General features: G+C 40.1%; 1 protein-coding gene across 2 annotated transcripts in view; it reads left to right on the top strand.

The window, feature by feature from the left end:
- Positions 1-13,878, top strand: part of EFL1 (elongation factor like GTPase 1) — a 129,779-nt gene extending 115,901 nt beyond the window's left edge. Inside the window, exons 19-20 of one of the 2 annotated variants that reach the window (XM_050799696.1) lie at positions 4,993-5,177; positions 13,550-13,878. In XM_050799696.1, coding sequence (XP_050655653.1) covers positions 4,993-5,177; positions 13,550-13,738 — 374 coding nt within the window. In that variant the 3' untranslated portion in view covers positions 13,739-13,878. Of the gene's footprint in view, positions 1-4,992; positions 5,178-13,549 lie in introns of those variants that run through there. The other variant, XM_050799697.1, reaches the window with a different exon arrangement.
- Positions 13,879-17,688: the final 3,810 nt, after the last annotated feature.

The raw sequence follows: 17,688 nt of genomic DNA, 5'->3' as shown, positions 1-17,688 counted from the left end.
CTGTGTCACAGTATTTGTTACCTGCCAACTTCATGTCCACTTTGGGTTTGATCATTGTGCCTTCTTTTTTAAGTCACTGATTATAATAGAACACAGAGTTGCTAGCAGACTCACTAAGGACCACTTTCCAGAGTGGGTTTGACCTGTTAACATCAATTATCTATAAACTTGTAGCTGATCTATCTATGTAGTAGCAACCGGCCTACATTCCCCACTGTGTCTGAGCATGCTTTATCTCCTATTTGATTGAAGCCCATCTGTATCCTGTCAACCATGTTGGTCTGATTCAGAAGTCATAGCTCTGTGACAAAAGGAAGAGGTTAGTGTGACCTGGTGTATAAGAATAAGTACCTACCAATTTATTTGTGTGTGTGTTTTTAATTAAAGTTATTGCAGAAGTGTTACCAACAATAACAAATCACGAGGTGAAAGAAAGCTCTTTTTTCTTGGAATCCAACTTTATTTCCCATTTCCTTTTACAGCGCTTGTCCGTAATAGTACATTTTGCATATCTGTAACCTTATGATAGAAATGATTTAATATTTTGCTTTTTAGGTTTATTTATTTTATAGGCATGCTTTCATTTGGCTACTTAGAATTTGTAATTTTCATTTTAACCTCTGCATGTGATCTTATCAATTGGATGTGATATAGTTTACTTAACTATCATTCTGAAATTGGAAATTTGCATTGTTTTCTGATTGTTTACTGTTAAAGAAAACATTACTGTGAACAGCTACTCCCTTTCCTAAATTCTGAAAAAAACAACATACCTTTAATTGCCAAACTTCCAGCTTTCAAGATTATACAATCTACAGGTTAATCTTAATATTATGGAAGAAGAAAATGTATATATGAGAATCCATAAAGCCATACAAGAAGAATGTTCCCAAATGGTAAAGAGATTTTTTTGAGCTTGGGTATCAGAGAAGACTTCATGGAACTAGTTATTTTTGAATGGGCCTTGAATGATGAAAAGGATTTGAATATAGCGTTGGACTAAGAGTATTCTAGGTTGAAGAAACTATGAGCTCAGAGTTGGCAAAACCTCAAATGTGTACTGTGGACAGTGAGTGATATACCTTGGCTTGGAGCACAGAGGCTGTACCCTGTGTACTCTAGGGTCTGGCAGTTAGAGAAGCTGAAGGGGTGGGTTACTGCCTTGAATACAGGCTGAGATATTTATAGTGTAGTCATTAATAGTTGAGCCCTGATCAGAACTGTTTCAATTGATTAAGCTTTTTGTTGCTGTTTTTTTCCTTGATGAATTCCTCTTCCCTGGTTCCTTTCATATAGTAGGGTACTCTGCTACCTCCCTCTTTCGCTTCCTTCCTGCCTCCATCCCTCCCTCCCATGGGGTCCTGCCTCGTCACCCAGCCTGGAGTACAGTGGCACAATCATAGCCCACTGCAGCCTCCAACTCCTGGGCTCAGATGATTCTCCTGCCTTAGTCCCATAGCTACTAAGGTACTAGCTACTTAGTGCCTTAGTACAGATGCACACCACTACACCTGGCTAATTTTTAAATTTTTTGTAGGGACAGGGTCTTGTTTTGTTACCTAGGCAGGTCTCAAACTCCTGGTCTCAATTGTACCTCCCGCCTCTGCCTCCCAAAGTGCTAGTATTACAGTGATGAACCGCTGTACTCAACCAACTCTGATCTTTATTTAAGTGACTGAACTAACGAGTGATCATGATGGAACAAATATCCAATGGAAAGGGTCTGAAAGTATTTGCAGTCAAGGGCCACATGATCAGAAATTCTTATTGATATGGCTATGTTAATTTCTTAGTGATAACAGTGGCACATTTAGGGTCTTTGAATGCATCCTAAGCATTGGACACACCTATCATGAGAGCCAAGTGTATTTGGAAGGTTTTATTATAGTATTTTCCAGTGTGCCCCAGTATCAAGATATAGTTTTCATGGAATTAAAATTGAATGGATCAAAATTACATGTTAACTACATTCAGCTTCAATTACAATTATTGATCTAAGCCTGCTGGCATGACCCATGCAGCAGCAGTCAGGCAGCTTGTCCCCACTGGTCCCTTATTCATGGTCTGTTGGCCCCACTTTCCTCATTCTTTTTTACCCCTGTTGTTTTATTGTTGTGTATTGACTTCCGCAGACTACCTTCAAACTTCCTTTTTTTGTTTTTGGAGACCAAGTCTCGCTCTGTTTCCCAGGTTGGAGTGCGATGGCACGATCTCAGCTCACTGCAATCTCCACCTCCCAAGTTCTCCTCCAAGCGATTCTCCTGCCTCAGGCTCTGGAGTAGCGGGGATTACAGGCATGCACCACCGTGCTCAGTAGTTGAGAAATAGTTGGAATGGGGAGAGTGGAGTTGCCTTTTGAACTAATTTCTGTAGTTTTAGTGGCGATATTGGTCAGGCTAGTCTTGAACTCCTGACCTCAAGTGATCCTCCCACCTCAACCTCCCAGAGTGCTGGGATTACAGGTGTGAGCCACTGCTCCTGACTGTTAAAACATTTCTTCAAATGAGATAGGGGAGTAAAGATTACTAGTTCACACATGTTAGGTGTTATGGTAAGATTTTTTTTCTATATATCTCAAATAATATATAACTAAAAGGGATCACTAATGAAAATAATAATTATTCTGCTGTTTTGGGAGCTTTTCAGACTGTACTTGAAGTATTGTTTTCATTTCCAGGTACCAAATACCAAGAGGGATGTAAATAAATCATAGTAGTTCAAGTAGTTCAAGTAGGCCACGATAAAACAGGAAATACAGGTCTAGTCACTGCAAGATTGGCCTGGAAAAGTGAAGACAAGATAGCTGTCTTTGAGTAGCTTACAGGGTAATTTGTGGGAGAGGGATTAAACTTGTCACATGTGATAAAAACTAGGACTGATGGTCAGAAACTTCAGGGGAACATATTTGGGACTCAAGAATTCTCTAGCTGTTATGGTTATCCAAAGATGGAATGGGCTGCCCTGGGAGGAAGTGAGTTTTAGAGTATACAAGGAGAGCTTAAACAGCTACTTTGGTAGAACTTCTTAACCCTCAAGTTTCCTTCTATCCCACTGTTGTGTGATTCTGTAACTATGAGGTTTCTGGTATGAATGACGGGGGAATAGTTAGAATGGGGAGAGTGGAGTTGCCTTTTGAAGTGGATAATATATTCTTAGATGTGTTAATTTTAAAAGGAAGTTGGCTCTCACAGCAGAGATGCCCTGGCATCCATTGTAAAGTGGTATTGTAGATCCAAGGAGAGGCCTGGCTTAGATAAGATGGTCTTAGGAGTCCCAGGCATAAAATTAGTTTAAACCACACAAATTATAAATTAGTTGGCTTGCTGAGTAGAGAGTTTGTTCAAAGAGTATGAAGCTTCAAAGAATATCCATAAGAAGAAGTTCAGGATACTGAAATAAAGAGAATGATGGTCAGAAGGGCAGGAGTGTAAGGAGAATAATACTAAGATTGGAGACAGTTGACAGAGGAGATACTAGTCAGTGGCTTCTGATTAGTACCTCCTACAGAGAAATCACAGAGAATGAAAATTGAGAAAAAAAAGCATTTAGGTTAGGAATATGAAAATTATTGTGAAATTTCAAGGAAGCAGGTTCCTGGAGCACAGGAGAGCCTAGACGTTAAAGAAAGAGCACATAGTGAAGAAATGAGAAGCTACCTGTTTAAGAGATGTAAGGAAGCAAGGAAGGAGAAAATGTAGTAGCTAGCTGGGGAAGTAGACAAGAGGAAAGGGGGTGCCTTTCATTACGAATGGAGTGTTAAGTTGTTTGTTTTTAAGCTAAACCTAAACATGGTGAAGGCTCATCAGAGATTTTAGTTTAGTTTTTTTTTCCTTGGGGCCTTGTGACACAATAGATTTTCTGCCATTTGTTTCCTATTACCCTTCCTAATAACCGCCACTAGGGGGAAATCTGAATCAGAGAGAAAAGTTTGGGAGTCAGACAGTTTGGCTTTGTTCCTCAGTTTCTAGTTCAAAAAATAAATAAATAAAGGTGAGTGGGTCGTGGACACTCCAGACTCATCACCTTGGCAGTTAGGAGAGTAGGGTCCAGGACTCAATGGTGGTCAAAGGATACTTTAGCTCTGCTTAACAGCAGTGTTGTAAATGTTTAAGGATAATATATGCAATAGATCACTTATGTAACTAAAATTATTTTTTAGGCAGCAGGTGAAAGAGGAGGCTTTAGTGAGAGTATCTGCTACTTACATGATTGTCTTTGATTTTCAATGTATCTCTATTCTTTGCAGGGTCTCTTCTCCTTACTAGTTGAAAGAATATATTGCATTCCCAGAGACACTCATACAGAACACCAGTCAGAGGGGAAGGTGTTTCCCTCCTGAGTATGAGGCAGAATTGTGCCTAAAGACGAATTAAAAGAGTCATCCAAGAGAATTTGCTAGTGGAATTCTATCAGTTTTCAGGGGAATAAAACACTTAATACTCGTGCCACTTAAATATTACCAGTTTAAGAAAACTATGAGCAAATATTTATGTGTGTGGTTTTAATTTTTGGTATAAAAATGCCAGTTGCTTCCCTACTAAGCCCAAATAGCCTATGCCATCTTAATTATCATTGGCATGTCAATAAGGTCTTATAATTATTAAAATATTTTAATATTTAATAAACTTTAACAAAGCCCAGTCACACTCATATCATTGGATTTCAGACCCAAAGATAGCTCATAGGTGAAACCACATTGAAAGGTCCTTTTACAAATCTCCCTCTTCTCATGCTGTTTTGTGGAGTTTGTCTATGAGCAGCAGTGCAGTTTGGGGTGATTTAATTTTTGTTATTTTTTGTTTCTAATTTTTCTAAAAATCTCATGCTTTTTAAATAAACACTTAAAAAGTGTTCGTTACTTTTGTAAACCAAAATTATTGAGAACGAATTTAATCATTAGTGGATTGTTACAGAGTATATGGGTAATCATGTCTTGGTGTGGCTCAAGCCATATGATTGATCCATGATTTAAAAATATTTATGGTTTTACAGGTCGAGTCTATGCTGTCTTGTCAAAGAGAGAAGGTCGAGTACTTCAAGAAGAAATGAAAGAAGGAACAGACATGTTCATCATCAAGGCTGTGCTGCCTGTTGCTGAAAGCTTTGGTTTTGCTGATGAAATCAGGAAGAGGACAAGTGGCCTGGCCAGCCCGCAACTGGTATTCAGCCATTGGGAGGTAAAAATCCAAGTTCCCATTCATTCCTTTCCTTCTCATCTATGGATCCATTCCCTACGGAAAAGGCCAAGAGTAGCAAACAACACAGATCATGCCATTTGGCGTTCCTATGGCTCAGTCAAATGGACAGGAGAAAGCAAATGCGTTTTTCATCCAGATTGAATGAGCCTGAGATCATCTGTGGTTTTTAATAAACACACACACACATATATACACTCACACTCACTCTCATTTCTTTTTATTCAATATAAAATTTAAGATGCTGAAAATTTAATCCTTTTTTATCCAAATATATATTTTAGATTTTTGGAAGAAAATCACAGGCCTTTTGAATGTGAAATTTTAAGAATATTTTCTTCTAGGGAAAAAAAAAATATTTCCAGCATTTAGAGGGGAATAGTTATACTTCTTGCAAGGGGTAGCTTTAAATTATTATGTATTGTGTATTCTTCAGTCCCCATTATGGAGATTCAAGGTTTCCATGGCTTTCAGGTGTTGTGGAATGAGAATGGAATGAAATGGCTACTCAGAACCCTTCATTGTCAGTGTAGGTAAAGGTAGATGAAAAGGCAAACCTTATCTGTAATCAGAAAGGAAAACTTAACAGATCCACATTGCTGGGGAGAAAAGGAAAGATTGTGAACACACTGTTGTAAGTTAGAGAAAAAATAATAACAAGAGGTAAAGGTAAGGTCAGACCAGCCATCCTGAACATATCCGTAAAGTAGACGTTAACTGGCTAAGAAGAAGGACATTCAATTAGAAAGTGCCGCATGAGAAAAGGCTGGTAAAAGCAAACTGCAGGGCATGTGCAAAAAACAATTTACTTTTCAAGAAAAAGCCTAAGGTCAGGAATCAAATTGTAAACTCAAGGATGTAAGTAGAAAGATTGTTTTAAGAAAGCAGTTTTTGTTGTTATTTACAGAGAATTGAAATGACTTCACATTATTCCCTTTTACCATGGAGGCTTGTAAGGTAATGGAAGTAGCGTTGACTTTGGAGTCAGAAAGTCCTGGTTTCAAATATTCTTCTACTTATTTGGACAAATCATGGAACCTCCCTGAGTTTTCCTCAGCCCTAGGTCAAATATCTAACCTAGTGCCTGACATTGTGGCTGACCAGCCCTTGCTGATGCGAAGATTATTTCCTTGTGGATCATTCTCTGAGTCTATACCACATTCCTTTTGGCTTGCTCTCAGCAGTGTGGCATTCATTGCACGGGGCTTCACACAGATAATCCGTGGTTTTTTTTCTTAAACTCTATTTCAGCAAAACTCATGATTTAGCTTCAATGCTAAGCTGTTATCTTTCTCACTTTCTTTAGCCTGATGGGTCCGTTTTTCCAGAACACTTTAAGAAGAGTTTAAGTTTAGAAGAGAATGGAAAATGAGAATAATTGAGGGAGAACTTTCTTTTTAAAACGAAATTTATAATCAAGTGATTCAGTGAAGTAAAGAAGGGTGGCACTTTAGAAAAATTGCCTTTGGACAGGGCAAATTTGATTTTAATTCAGCAAGTTCATATCATCTAAATTGATGCAAGTGAAGTTGCTAGTCCGGAGCACTCCATTGTGTCTGCTTTTCCTCTTTAAAAAAAAAAAAAAAAAGTCACATTCTTAATGTTTGGCAGAACCAAGGTTAATACTGTGATTTAGGTTACATTGTTTTGGTCAGTACAAGCTCTAGGTTTTAACAGTAATTTACTATGAATCTTTTCTTGACTTTTGCATGTTTGTCTGAAAACTTAATGGTGTTTTGATGGCATTGCTGGCTTATCATATCTGATGAGATATTGCTGAATTTCATTATGTAGAAAACAGTACCCACCAAACATTTGTGTGTGTTTTTTTTTTTTTTTTTTTTTTTTTGAGGCGGAGTCTCGCTGTGTCGCCCAGGCTGGAGTGCAGTGGCCAGATCTCGGCTCACTGCAAGCTCCGCCTCTTGGGTTTACGCCATTCTCCTGCCTCAGCCTCCCGAGTAGCTGGGACTACAGGCACCTGCCACCATGCCCGGCTAATTTTTTTGTATTTTTTAGTAGAGATGAGGTTTCACCGTGTTAGCCAGGATGGTCTCGATCTCCTGACCTCATGATCCACCCACCTCGGCCTCCCAAAGTGCTGGGATAAACATTTGTTTATTAATTCGTGTGCTTGTGGGTAGTAATTTCTCATTTATCAAAAATTCTAACTTTTTAGTTTTGGTTTTGGTTTTGGTTTTGGTTTTCGGCATTCAGCTTTTATATAAGAACACAAACCAAGTGAGAAATATAAGGGATGAGTTTTAAAAGGCAGTGCCTGAAAAATAGGAACTATGTCTGTAGTGTAAATATATTACTGATGGCTCTAATGAAAACATCATTAAAACATCCTCTACCACAGGTTTTAGTGACCAGATGTGTGATTGCAGAGCAATACAGCTAGATGATATTTAGAATCAGAGAGATTCAGTCCACTTCAACCTAATGACCTTGAGAGGAAGAATGCTTTCTTCATTGGCATTACCATTGCTGCAAACTGCCCTCAGAATTCACAAGTCGTGCTTCTGAATATCTCAGAGATGAGAAGTCCATCTCATGAAGATGGCCTTGATTAACACTTGTGCATAAAACTGGGTTATAGTATGTTTGATCAGAACAAAGAGGATATAGGTTAAGTAATCACTGGGATTGTCTGTAAATGCAGATCCTGAATAGGCATTCAAAGCTGTTGTAACGGCATCATTATTAGAAGAATGATCCATTTGAATTTGTAGATTCTTTTTTGTTTTAAAATCTCATCATTTTATAGTCAGTCTTATCCTCAAAAGTAATTTTTATAAAGCATATTTTTTTAGAAAAATGTATGAAATTCCCTTCATTTCTTAGTTGTCCGATATATTAGGAAGCAGGTAAGACTGCTCTAATAAAGGGATCCCAAAATATAGTGGCTCAAATAAGGCAGAGATTATTTCTCTTTTGAATCTAGGGAGGCAGCTAGGGCTGACATGTGCCTCACTGTGGTAGGAGCCCAGGCCCATTCTGGCTTGCTGCCTTTCTCAACACTTGGCTCCCATTGATTGTCCACAGTGGCTGTTCTACCTCCCCCGTCACATCTGCATTCCAGCCAATAAGAATAGGGATGAGGAAGAGTAAGATATACTCCTTCCCTTTAAGGACACAAACTGAATCTTGCACACATTACTTCACCCTCATCCCAATGCCCAAAACCAGTCATCTGACCACATCTAACAAGGCCCCACACAAGAAGGAGGCTGGGAAATGTAGTCTTTAGGTCTATGGCCTGTTGTCTGTTTTGATAAATAAAATTTGTTAGAATACAGCTGTACCCAATCATGTATGTATTTTCTATGGCTGCTTTTAAGCAGAGTAAAGTAGCTGTGATAGAAATAATATACGGCCTGCAAAGTCTAAGATATTTACTGTCTAGCTCCTTATAGGAAAAGTATGCCTCCACCTTCTGAATCTAGGTGGCTATAAGCCTACCTGAAGTATCTATTACCAAAGAAAGGTAGAGAACGGATATTTAGGAACAACTAGTATAAAAACAGCAAGATTTTACCAAATAGGCAGTTTTTGTTACCTGAAAGCCTTGATGGTTGTCCGTCTCCTTTATCCTTCAGAAATTAAAAAAAAAAAAAAATCTTAAAATTGATCTTACACATTTAATACTTTTAAAAAATATTACTTTCTGGCTTAGCTACATCTTGTTATTAAAAATAAGTCTTTTAATAACTTGAGAGAAAAATATTCTCAAGAAAAGTTTTGCCCCAGTTTTGTACCATCCTTCTGCCACGTCCTTGCCACCTGTCATGGTCCTGTTCCCAAAAGCTTCAAATTTTTGAAATCTTAAAAACTACATTATAATTAAATGTCATTGATCTGATATTTTTTGGCTGTCTTGGTTTTTCCCCCATAGTTAGGTTTAGAAATAACACAGTTGTTGAGATATGGCTTCTCACTCCAAGGCACTTCTTTTCATTTGTATTCTACCACACCATATAATTTACAATCAAGAGCTTTTGAGAGAAAGTGCTTCAAAAAATAGAGAAAATAAAATTACAGGCATTTTTCCATGAGGAAACCTTTGAAGTCAGCAATCTCATAATTTCTCTTTCTATGTTTTACTCTTCTATGAAAAAGGAAGAAAAGGAGCTAATAACAGACACAGAAAGAAAAAATATTACCAACCAGTGCTGTTGTACATATATGTCAGCATAACCTCAAGATTTGCCACTTATTACTGAGATTACCCTGAGGGGTGGGCTAAAGTTCATACCGGGTGAAGTGATTACAATACCACCAAACAAATTTATTTTGGACATGTATTTTCCACCTGCCAGCAGTAATCATAGTGAAAACTGGGCAAAAAATTGAAATGGAACACCCAGAGCTTTTTCCTTCTAGGCTTTCTTTTTCCTTAATGCCTAGGGCAACACTTTGCACTTGGGTGCCTTTTTATGATTCGAAAATGGCATCCCCTTCAGGCTGTTGAGTTGCAAAAATACATTCTCACTCTAGGCCGCTGAATTCTGGGTGAGGAAGTGAGGGAAAAAAAAGAAGAAAAAAAAGCACCTTTTTCTTCATTTTGATATCAAGCCCCTCTCTGTGGCCTGGAGGGGCCTTTCTGTAGAGCACAAGCTGGACAACCATAAAAGGGTAGCTTTGTCTTTGCTCCACTAAGGAAATTCGAAACCAGCCTCAAGCTCTCGAGTGTTACTCCATCTCCCCTGTCCTCAGAGTTTGCTGGGCATGTTGAGGCAGGTGCTTTAGGCTCTCCACACAGATGCAAGAGTAGTGAAGATGTCTTCATATAGTCATATGTTATTGGGACTTTTAACATTCCATCCTTACAAATAGGAGAACTCAGGTATAAATGATTGGAAATAAGTTGCCCAAGATCGCACAGCTAAGCGAGTAGAGAACTGGCGTTGAAGGGAAACTGCCTGGCTCCAGAGCCAGTGCAGTTAACCCTCACACCACGTTCACTCTGGCCTCAGTGCCTGCTCCTGGATTCAGTGAAGTGCCAGCCCCCTACTCCTCACTCTCTGGGTTTGATTCCACACAGACTCACTTGGTTCTTCTCACTCATTGCATTCTCTCTGCCTGTTTCCTCACATATGAGGAACAGACCCCACCCCTCTCACCCTGTCCTCCCACCAGCAAAGCAGAATAACCAATTCTGAAAATAGTTTGTGTTTCTTACAAATGTTGAGAATTTTACCTTCAGACAAAAGAGAATTATAACTTGTGGCCGGGTGTCTTAAAAAAAAATGTGTTAAAAAAATTACAATAGTTTTTTTTCATAGGAAAAAATTACCAAAAAATATATTACCAAACATATGTTTTTACCAAAAAATATGTTCAGGGAGATCCTATGCGCCATTCACCCCTCCTTCCCCAATGTTAACATCCCTTATAGTACATTGACATTGATACACCCATAGCGCTTGTTCAGGTCTCACCAGTTATAATATATGCACTTGACTTAGCTAGTACCATTGTGCAATTTATGTTTGGATAAACTCAGTCTTCATGGCAGTCTGCAAACATGGCAAAGGGCAGGCTTTGGAGCCAGACAAATCTAGGATGTGCCAGGTGCCTTACCATATGACTTTCATATATCTTCTTCAGTCTTCACAACAACCCTGTATCAGTTGATAGATTATGAGTGTTTTCAGCTGCAAGGACCATAATGCCAGAATAGTAATTGTTTAAGCAACTAGGGCTGGTACCATGGCTCAGGGACACCATCAAAGATGCAGGCTCCCTTTCTTCTGCTCTGTATATTCATGGGAGTTTGTGCATCTGTAGTGCTATAAAAATGTATCACATATGTAGTTTTATGTAATCAAGATACAGAATTGTTTCATCACCACAGGCTCCCTCATGCTCCCCCTACATAGCTACCTACCTTCACCCTGGGTGGGTGGCTTTTGACCAGTCAGGCTGTTTTGAGTAGCAACCACCTTCCCTCCCTTCCTCCTGCCCAGGCCCTGAGGCCACACTGACTCAGCCTGGCTGGTATCATGGTGACATTGTCTGCTGGTAAATGGTCTGGAATGAGCCTTGCTATCCTAGGCCCAGTGGCTAGTGAATTAGAATTGAGTCTCTGGAACTGCTGTGCCCACAAAATTATAGCACACACCCTCTGACCCAGAAGAACTCCCTCAGATGGCCAGGTCCACAGGACCGAGCTTCCTCCCCACTCCTCCTTCTTACTGCAGTTTCTCATCTAAATTCCATCCATTCGCCCTTGTCTGCCACTCTACCTACCCACGCCCCCACCCAATTCCTGGACCTTGTCTCCTTCTCTGCCCCTTGTTGCCCAACCTCTAATGGGGTTCCCTTCAAGACACTGCTTCTGTAGACTTGTTGTCACCCACCAGAATTGTTACTCTAGCGCTGATAATGCCTCTGTGCCCCCCTGGCTGTTCTCACTTCATACTGTCTGCCCTTTCCTTCAGGGACTCTTTTCTAAAAGATATTTCTAGTTCTTTTGTTGAGTGTCCATGAGATATGTTTTAAAGTCTGTCCAACAGAGGCTTTTTTTGGTTCACTGATAATGGTTTATTTAACTAGATAAAGACGTGTAGGCTCACACTGAGGCTCCTTAGCACTCTGAAGGACTTCATTGTGTACCAGCAACTGCTGTTGCTGATGCAAAGCGTCTCGTTGGTCTGATTCATGTTCTTCTCTAGATGATCTGGCTTTTCTCTCTGATTTTCTCTGTACCTGCCTCAGCACCAGGACACAGGCAGCTGCTTTATTTCCAACCTTTGTTCAAGAGCAAGAAGCACAGTTGTGGCTCACACCTCCCATTCTATAGTGTCTAGTGGGTCAGAATCAAGCCTCAGGAGATGCAGGTGCCCACAGATTTCCAGCATTTCAACACTGTCACAAGGGGTAGATTATTTTATTATCTTGGTCCAGACTCAGTGAGGTTTTTCCATCTGAAGACTCTCATCCTGTTCTCTGTTTTTTGGTTTTAGAACTCCTGTTAGATATACCCTGTACATACTTGATGGCTCTTGATTTTCCTTTCAGACTTTTTTTTTTCTAATCTCCATCTCTCTGTACCATATTGTGTATTCAGGAAGATTTCTTTAAGTCTGTCTTTTTAAAAATAATATACTGAGGTGTGAAATTAATACAACCTAAAATTGAACTTTTTTTATTTTCTTTTGAGACGGAGTTTCACTCTTGTCGCCCAGGCAGTGCAACCTCCATCTGCTGGGTTCAAGAGATTCTCCTGCCTCAGCCTCCCAAGTATCTGGGATTACAGGCATGCACCAAGCCTGGCTAATTTTTTGTATTTTTAGTAGAGATGGGGTTTCTCCATGTTGGTCAGGCTGGTCTCAAACTCCTGACCTCAGGTGATCTGCCTGCCTCAGCCTCCCCCAAAATTGAACATTTTAAAGTAAACATTTTGCTGCATTTTTTCCATTCACAATGTCATGCACCCACCACCTCCAGAAAAAAAATTAAAAATTCACTGGGCATGGTGGCATGCACCTGTAATCCTAGCTGCTTGGTACACCAAGGGAGGAGGATCAGTTGAGCCCAGGAGATTGAGGCTACGGTGAGCTATGATTGCACCACTGCACTCCAGCCTGAGCAACAGAGCAGAACTCTCTCTCTTCAATAAAAAAATATATGTAATAATAGTAAGAGTTTAGTTACATGTGTTGATCTTTGTTGAGGTTGAAGACAAAGGCAAAATATTGATGGCAAAGATATTAAGACTCAGATATATCCTAGCAAAAATGAAAGCTTTTTAAAATTATATTATTAAAAATTAATAGTTTTCTTCCTTAGTGTTATGAACTGGAATTATGAGCAAAGAATAATAATGTATGTTACAAGTTTTATTGACTCTACTTCCATTTGTTCACACCTCCCATGATTTTTCATGCTTTTTTTTTTTTTTTTAAAGATGGAGCCTTACTCTGTCACCCGGGCTGGAGTGCAGTGGCACGATCTCGGCTCACTGCAACTTCCGCCTCCTGGGTTCAAGCAATTCTTCTGCCACAGCCTCCCAAGTAGCTGGTACTATAGGCACATGCCGCTCCACCCAGCTAATTTTTTTTTTATTTTTTATTTTAGTAGAGACAGGGTTTCACCTTGTTGCCCAGGCTGGTCTCGAACTTCTGAGCTCAGGCAATCCGCCTGCCTTGGCTCCCAAAGTGCTAGGACTACAGGTGTAAGCCACCACACCCGGCCAATTCTTCATACTTACTACCATTCCTAGCAAGCTTAGTTGTTCTTTGCCTAACTTTTTTTCATTAGCTAAGACTATATGAATTGGGGAGCTCAGTGAATAAGGTTTGAAATTAAAAATGCCTAACCTTGCACATTCTGTCATCTTCTTTTACAAGATCATTCCCAGTGACCCCTTCTGGGTGCCAACTACTGAGGAGGAGTACTTGCACTTTGGGGAGAAGGCTGACTCTGAGAACCAGGCCCGGAAGTACATGAATGCGGTACGAAAGCGGAAGGGGCTCTATGTGGAAGAAAAGATTGTGGAGCATGCAGAAAAGCAGAGGACACTCAGCAAAAATAAGTAACTATCTACTGTTGGTGGATTCTTTTCCTTATAGTGAATTAAAAAGTATCATCAAGGGTTTAATATTGGGAAAATTTCTTTTTGCCACATTATCTCTGTTTATTCACTTTCAATAAAGTTGATCCATATAAATATTTTAAAGAGGATGTTAGAGAACATGTTCTCCAAGTGTGTTTTTAATTGGTTCTGGTTCAAGGCAAGAAGTTATAAATATTGCAGTGATGATTTATGACTGCCCTGTGTATAACCCCCAGCAGTAAGACGTGTGGTCAGGGCTACCCACTTGGTGGTGGGGAGGTGATGTGCAGACCCACAGTGGGCAGTCTCCTCTGCACTGAGCAGCCACTCCGGGACTCACATTGTCTCTGCCTGTCATCACAGTGTCATAATTCTGAGTACATCGTCCACATAAACATCATGTGTGAATTTCAGAGTGGAAACATTTCATATTTAATCAGTGAATCACAGCATTTAACATTGTTTGGAGAGACCACATACTTGAGAGAGCAGCTGCTTTTTAGTTAAACCAAGTCACTGTTATAGCTCATCCATCTTATGGTGTTGTCTAGCAAAACAGTATCATGTTCAACAGTTAGCCTGTAAATCTTCTGCTTTTACACCCACTCATAAATTTTATCATTCCTATTTAAATCAGTATTAATGGGAGTTATCCGTATACCTTTTTCTTTTTTAAAAAAAAAAAGGTAAATTTCTATAATTTTATTTGCTATTTCCTTTTAGCCTTACTTAGCTAATGTGCATGAGGTTATGGCTTTGTTATAAATATTTTTTCTAAATTTCAGTTGCCTCCTTCAGGATGATCTTCATATAAGGAACAAATGCAGTTCAGACAAAAATAGATTTTATATTTTTTGATATTGCATAATTTTTATAGCCACTTAAAAGAAGGATTCCTTTTCATAGCATAAAATTATCAGACCAGACTTTGTTTTTGAAATACTTTAATGAGTTTTCTTAATAAACTAGGTCATTTTTAATACTAGCTGTAGACATTTTATCTTTAAATCTTCAGAGCTGGTCAAATCTAGTTGACCTAGACTTTGGGGAAAATGTGGCTGGATAATTCACTGTCTATTTAATTTCAACAGATTATAATAGCTGAGTTAGTTTAGGAGAGTTATATCATCTATTGGTTTATTTGAAAACTTTGATAACATAGGAAAAACTAGCACTTCAATTTATAGCATTTGTAAATAACATCATTCAAACTGCCAGATGTGCTATAAAATGTATACTTAGACTTAGATCAGCAAATTTTGCATTTAATAGAGAAAAGAGGCATAACCCAGAAAAAGTTGGAGAAAACGATGCTCTTTCTGCAGTCTATTGGGCCCTGACAGATGTGCCAGTGTGGGGGAAGTGACATGTCGAGTTGAGAGATTGTCTCTCTTCCTTCTCCATGTTTGAGGGAGATAATAATGAGCAGGAAAGTGGCCACAAAGAGGCAGACCAAGGGATAGAGCCAATCTACCATCTAAATAATCTACCTTATTGTGTAATTCATGATGAGACCTCAGTCATTGAAACCCCGTCCCCTTCTGTGACAGCATAGTAAGACTACGTTTTTACTGTGTCCAATGCCGTGTCCAAACCCTAGCCTCTGTTTGTTGAATTCAATAGAAACCAACCAAAATGTTGTCAGTCCACAAGTAGAAGTGAGAGTGTTCCTGTTCTTACAGAGGAGCTGGCTTTGTATACTCATTTATAGATAGGCTTCAGAGACAGTAAGGAAGGCTAGGTTGAGGAAGCCACAAAACCAGGGCTCTCCTGGAGAATTTTTTGCCTTGAGGTCCGGAGGTAGCTATCCTTCTACTCAGGGGACAGGCATAGACAACACCAGCATAATGCCTTTTCCCAGCCATCCCTGGAGTCAGTGGGTGAGGGGAGGAGACGCTGGGAAGGGCCTGGGCTCCAGCCCCTACTGGAGGATGAGCTGCAAGCAGTCTGGAGACCATCACCATTGCCCTCTGACAGGGAGGCTGTTTCCTGTGTCAGATTTTCCATAGACTGGAAGGGAAATTCCCTTCTATTGGAACTTTAGTGAAGAATGCCTGGCACCAGAGAGGGCAATTCTCCTGCCTCAGTCTCCTGAGTAAGTGGGATTATAGGTGCGTGCCACCATGCCCAGCTAATTTTTTGTATTTTTAGTAGAGACAGGGTTTCACCATGCTGTCCAGGCTGGTCTCGAACTCCAGGTCAGGGACTTTTTATATGTATTTGATCCTCACACTTGTTGTATGAAACAGGGGTAAGGAAATTCATTAGAGCCTGGTGAAAGTTAAGTTCACAGCCCACGCTCCCATTTTTCATTCCATCATACCTCTTGGTAAGCCCTGCTGTAGTGCATTACACAGAGATTCCCATGATTATTGTCTGATACATGTTAGGATCAGAGAAGTCATCAGTAGATGCTGAATATTCACTATGGTAGAGGAGGACTTGGGGGCATCTTTATTTCTATTCTGTGCCTTAAACTTAGGTAAAGCTACCAATGTCCAAGGTTCAAAATCATTATCTGGACTGACTCAGTTTTATTGACCGGTAAGTTTAGAAAAATAATGGATTTCAGAAATTAGGTTAACCTTTGTACTTGGAGCTGAGAACAGGGATCTGGATGTAAAAGATCCTTTTCTCCTACCTTAGAAAAGCCAAATAAGGCTCAGAGCTATGGCGAGCTTGTCCCAGGAGTCAAAGCCCTTCAGGTGAATAGATTATCAAATCTGGGAATTAGAAGGTCTTCCGTTGTCAAGCAGTCAAACTGTTCCTTTCTTATTAAGGCAAAGAACGTTGTACACTTTCTGAACTAGAAAAAAATTCGTTAAAATAAGACAAGAATTTATTTATTTATTGAGACAAGGTCTCTCTGTGTTGCCCAGGCTTATTAAGGCAAAGAACATTATACGCTTTCTGAGCTAGAAAAAAATTCATCAAAATAAAGACAAGAATTTGTTTGTTTGTTTGTTTATTGAGACAAGGTCTCACTCTGTCACCCAGGATAGAGGGCAGTGGTGCCATCACAGCTTTCTGCAGCCTTGACCTCCCAGGCTCAGGTGATCCTCTCTTCTCAGCCTCCCTAGTAGCTGGGACTACAGGCGTACACCACCATGCCCGACTAACTTTTATATTACTTACAGAGACAGGGTCTTGCCATGTTGTCCAGACTGGTCTGAAATGCCTGAGCTCAAGTGATCCGCCCACCTCAGCTTCCCAAAGTGCTGAGATTACAGGCATGACCCACCGCACCTGGGCCAAAGACAATAATTTAGATCAGGTTCTAAAAACAAGATAATGAATGCATGAAACAGACCATGGAAGCACTAAGACCTTCTTTTGATCCTGTTTTATGTATAGAGGGCCTGCAGCCCAGAGGGCATCTTCTAGTTTTAGGAATAAACAGTGGGAAGGTTTTCCACTTTGTGGCACATCTGTCTTGCAGGTCACAAGCAGAGCGATTTGCAATAGCCTTTAGGGAGCCAAGGTAGCTCCTACCAAAGAAGAGGGGCAAGAAGGAATGAGGGGGAGGAACAGAAATAAAGGTTCCCCAGAAATGCCAGAAAGGGCCTGGCCTCCCAACTTGGACATCTCTGGGCCAGAGGTGAGGGCGCAGACTTGATCGTGAATAATGGGGATGGGATTTGTTACCAGCCACAGGTCCTCTGGGCCTTCTGGCCTTACTGAGGAAATTCCACAGAGCCAGGCCATTGGATTCAGCCCCACAGGTCCTCCCTTGGTCCACCTCACCCTCACCACCCTCAAGGGCTGGGATTGTTTGGCTTGGGGAATCACATTTAGCCTGTGGGTTTTACACATCTCTGCCAGGTATTTGGATCTGCCTGTGCCTAAGATTATTTTTTATGATTCAAGTTCATGGCAAAAAGGCGTAACAGCTCTAATTCTTCTGTCCCAGATTTCACTGTGATCTCATCGAAA

The sequence above is a fragment of the Macaca thibetana genome, chromosome 7, assembly GCF_024542745.1.
Source record: "Macaca thibetana thibetana isolate TM-01 chromosome 7, ASM2454274v1, whole genome shotgun sequence".
Lineage (NCBI taxonomy): Eukaryota > Metazoa > Chordata > Mammalia > Primates > Cercopithecidae > Macaca > Macaca thibetana.
This window is presented reverse-complemented; position numbering and strand designations above follow the sequence as displayed.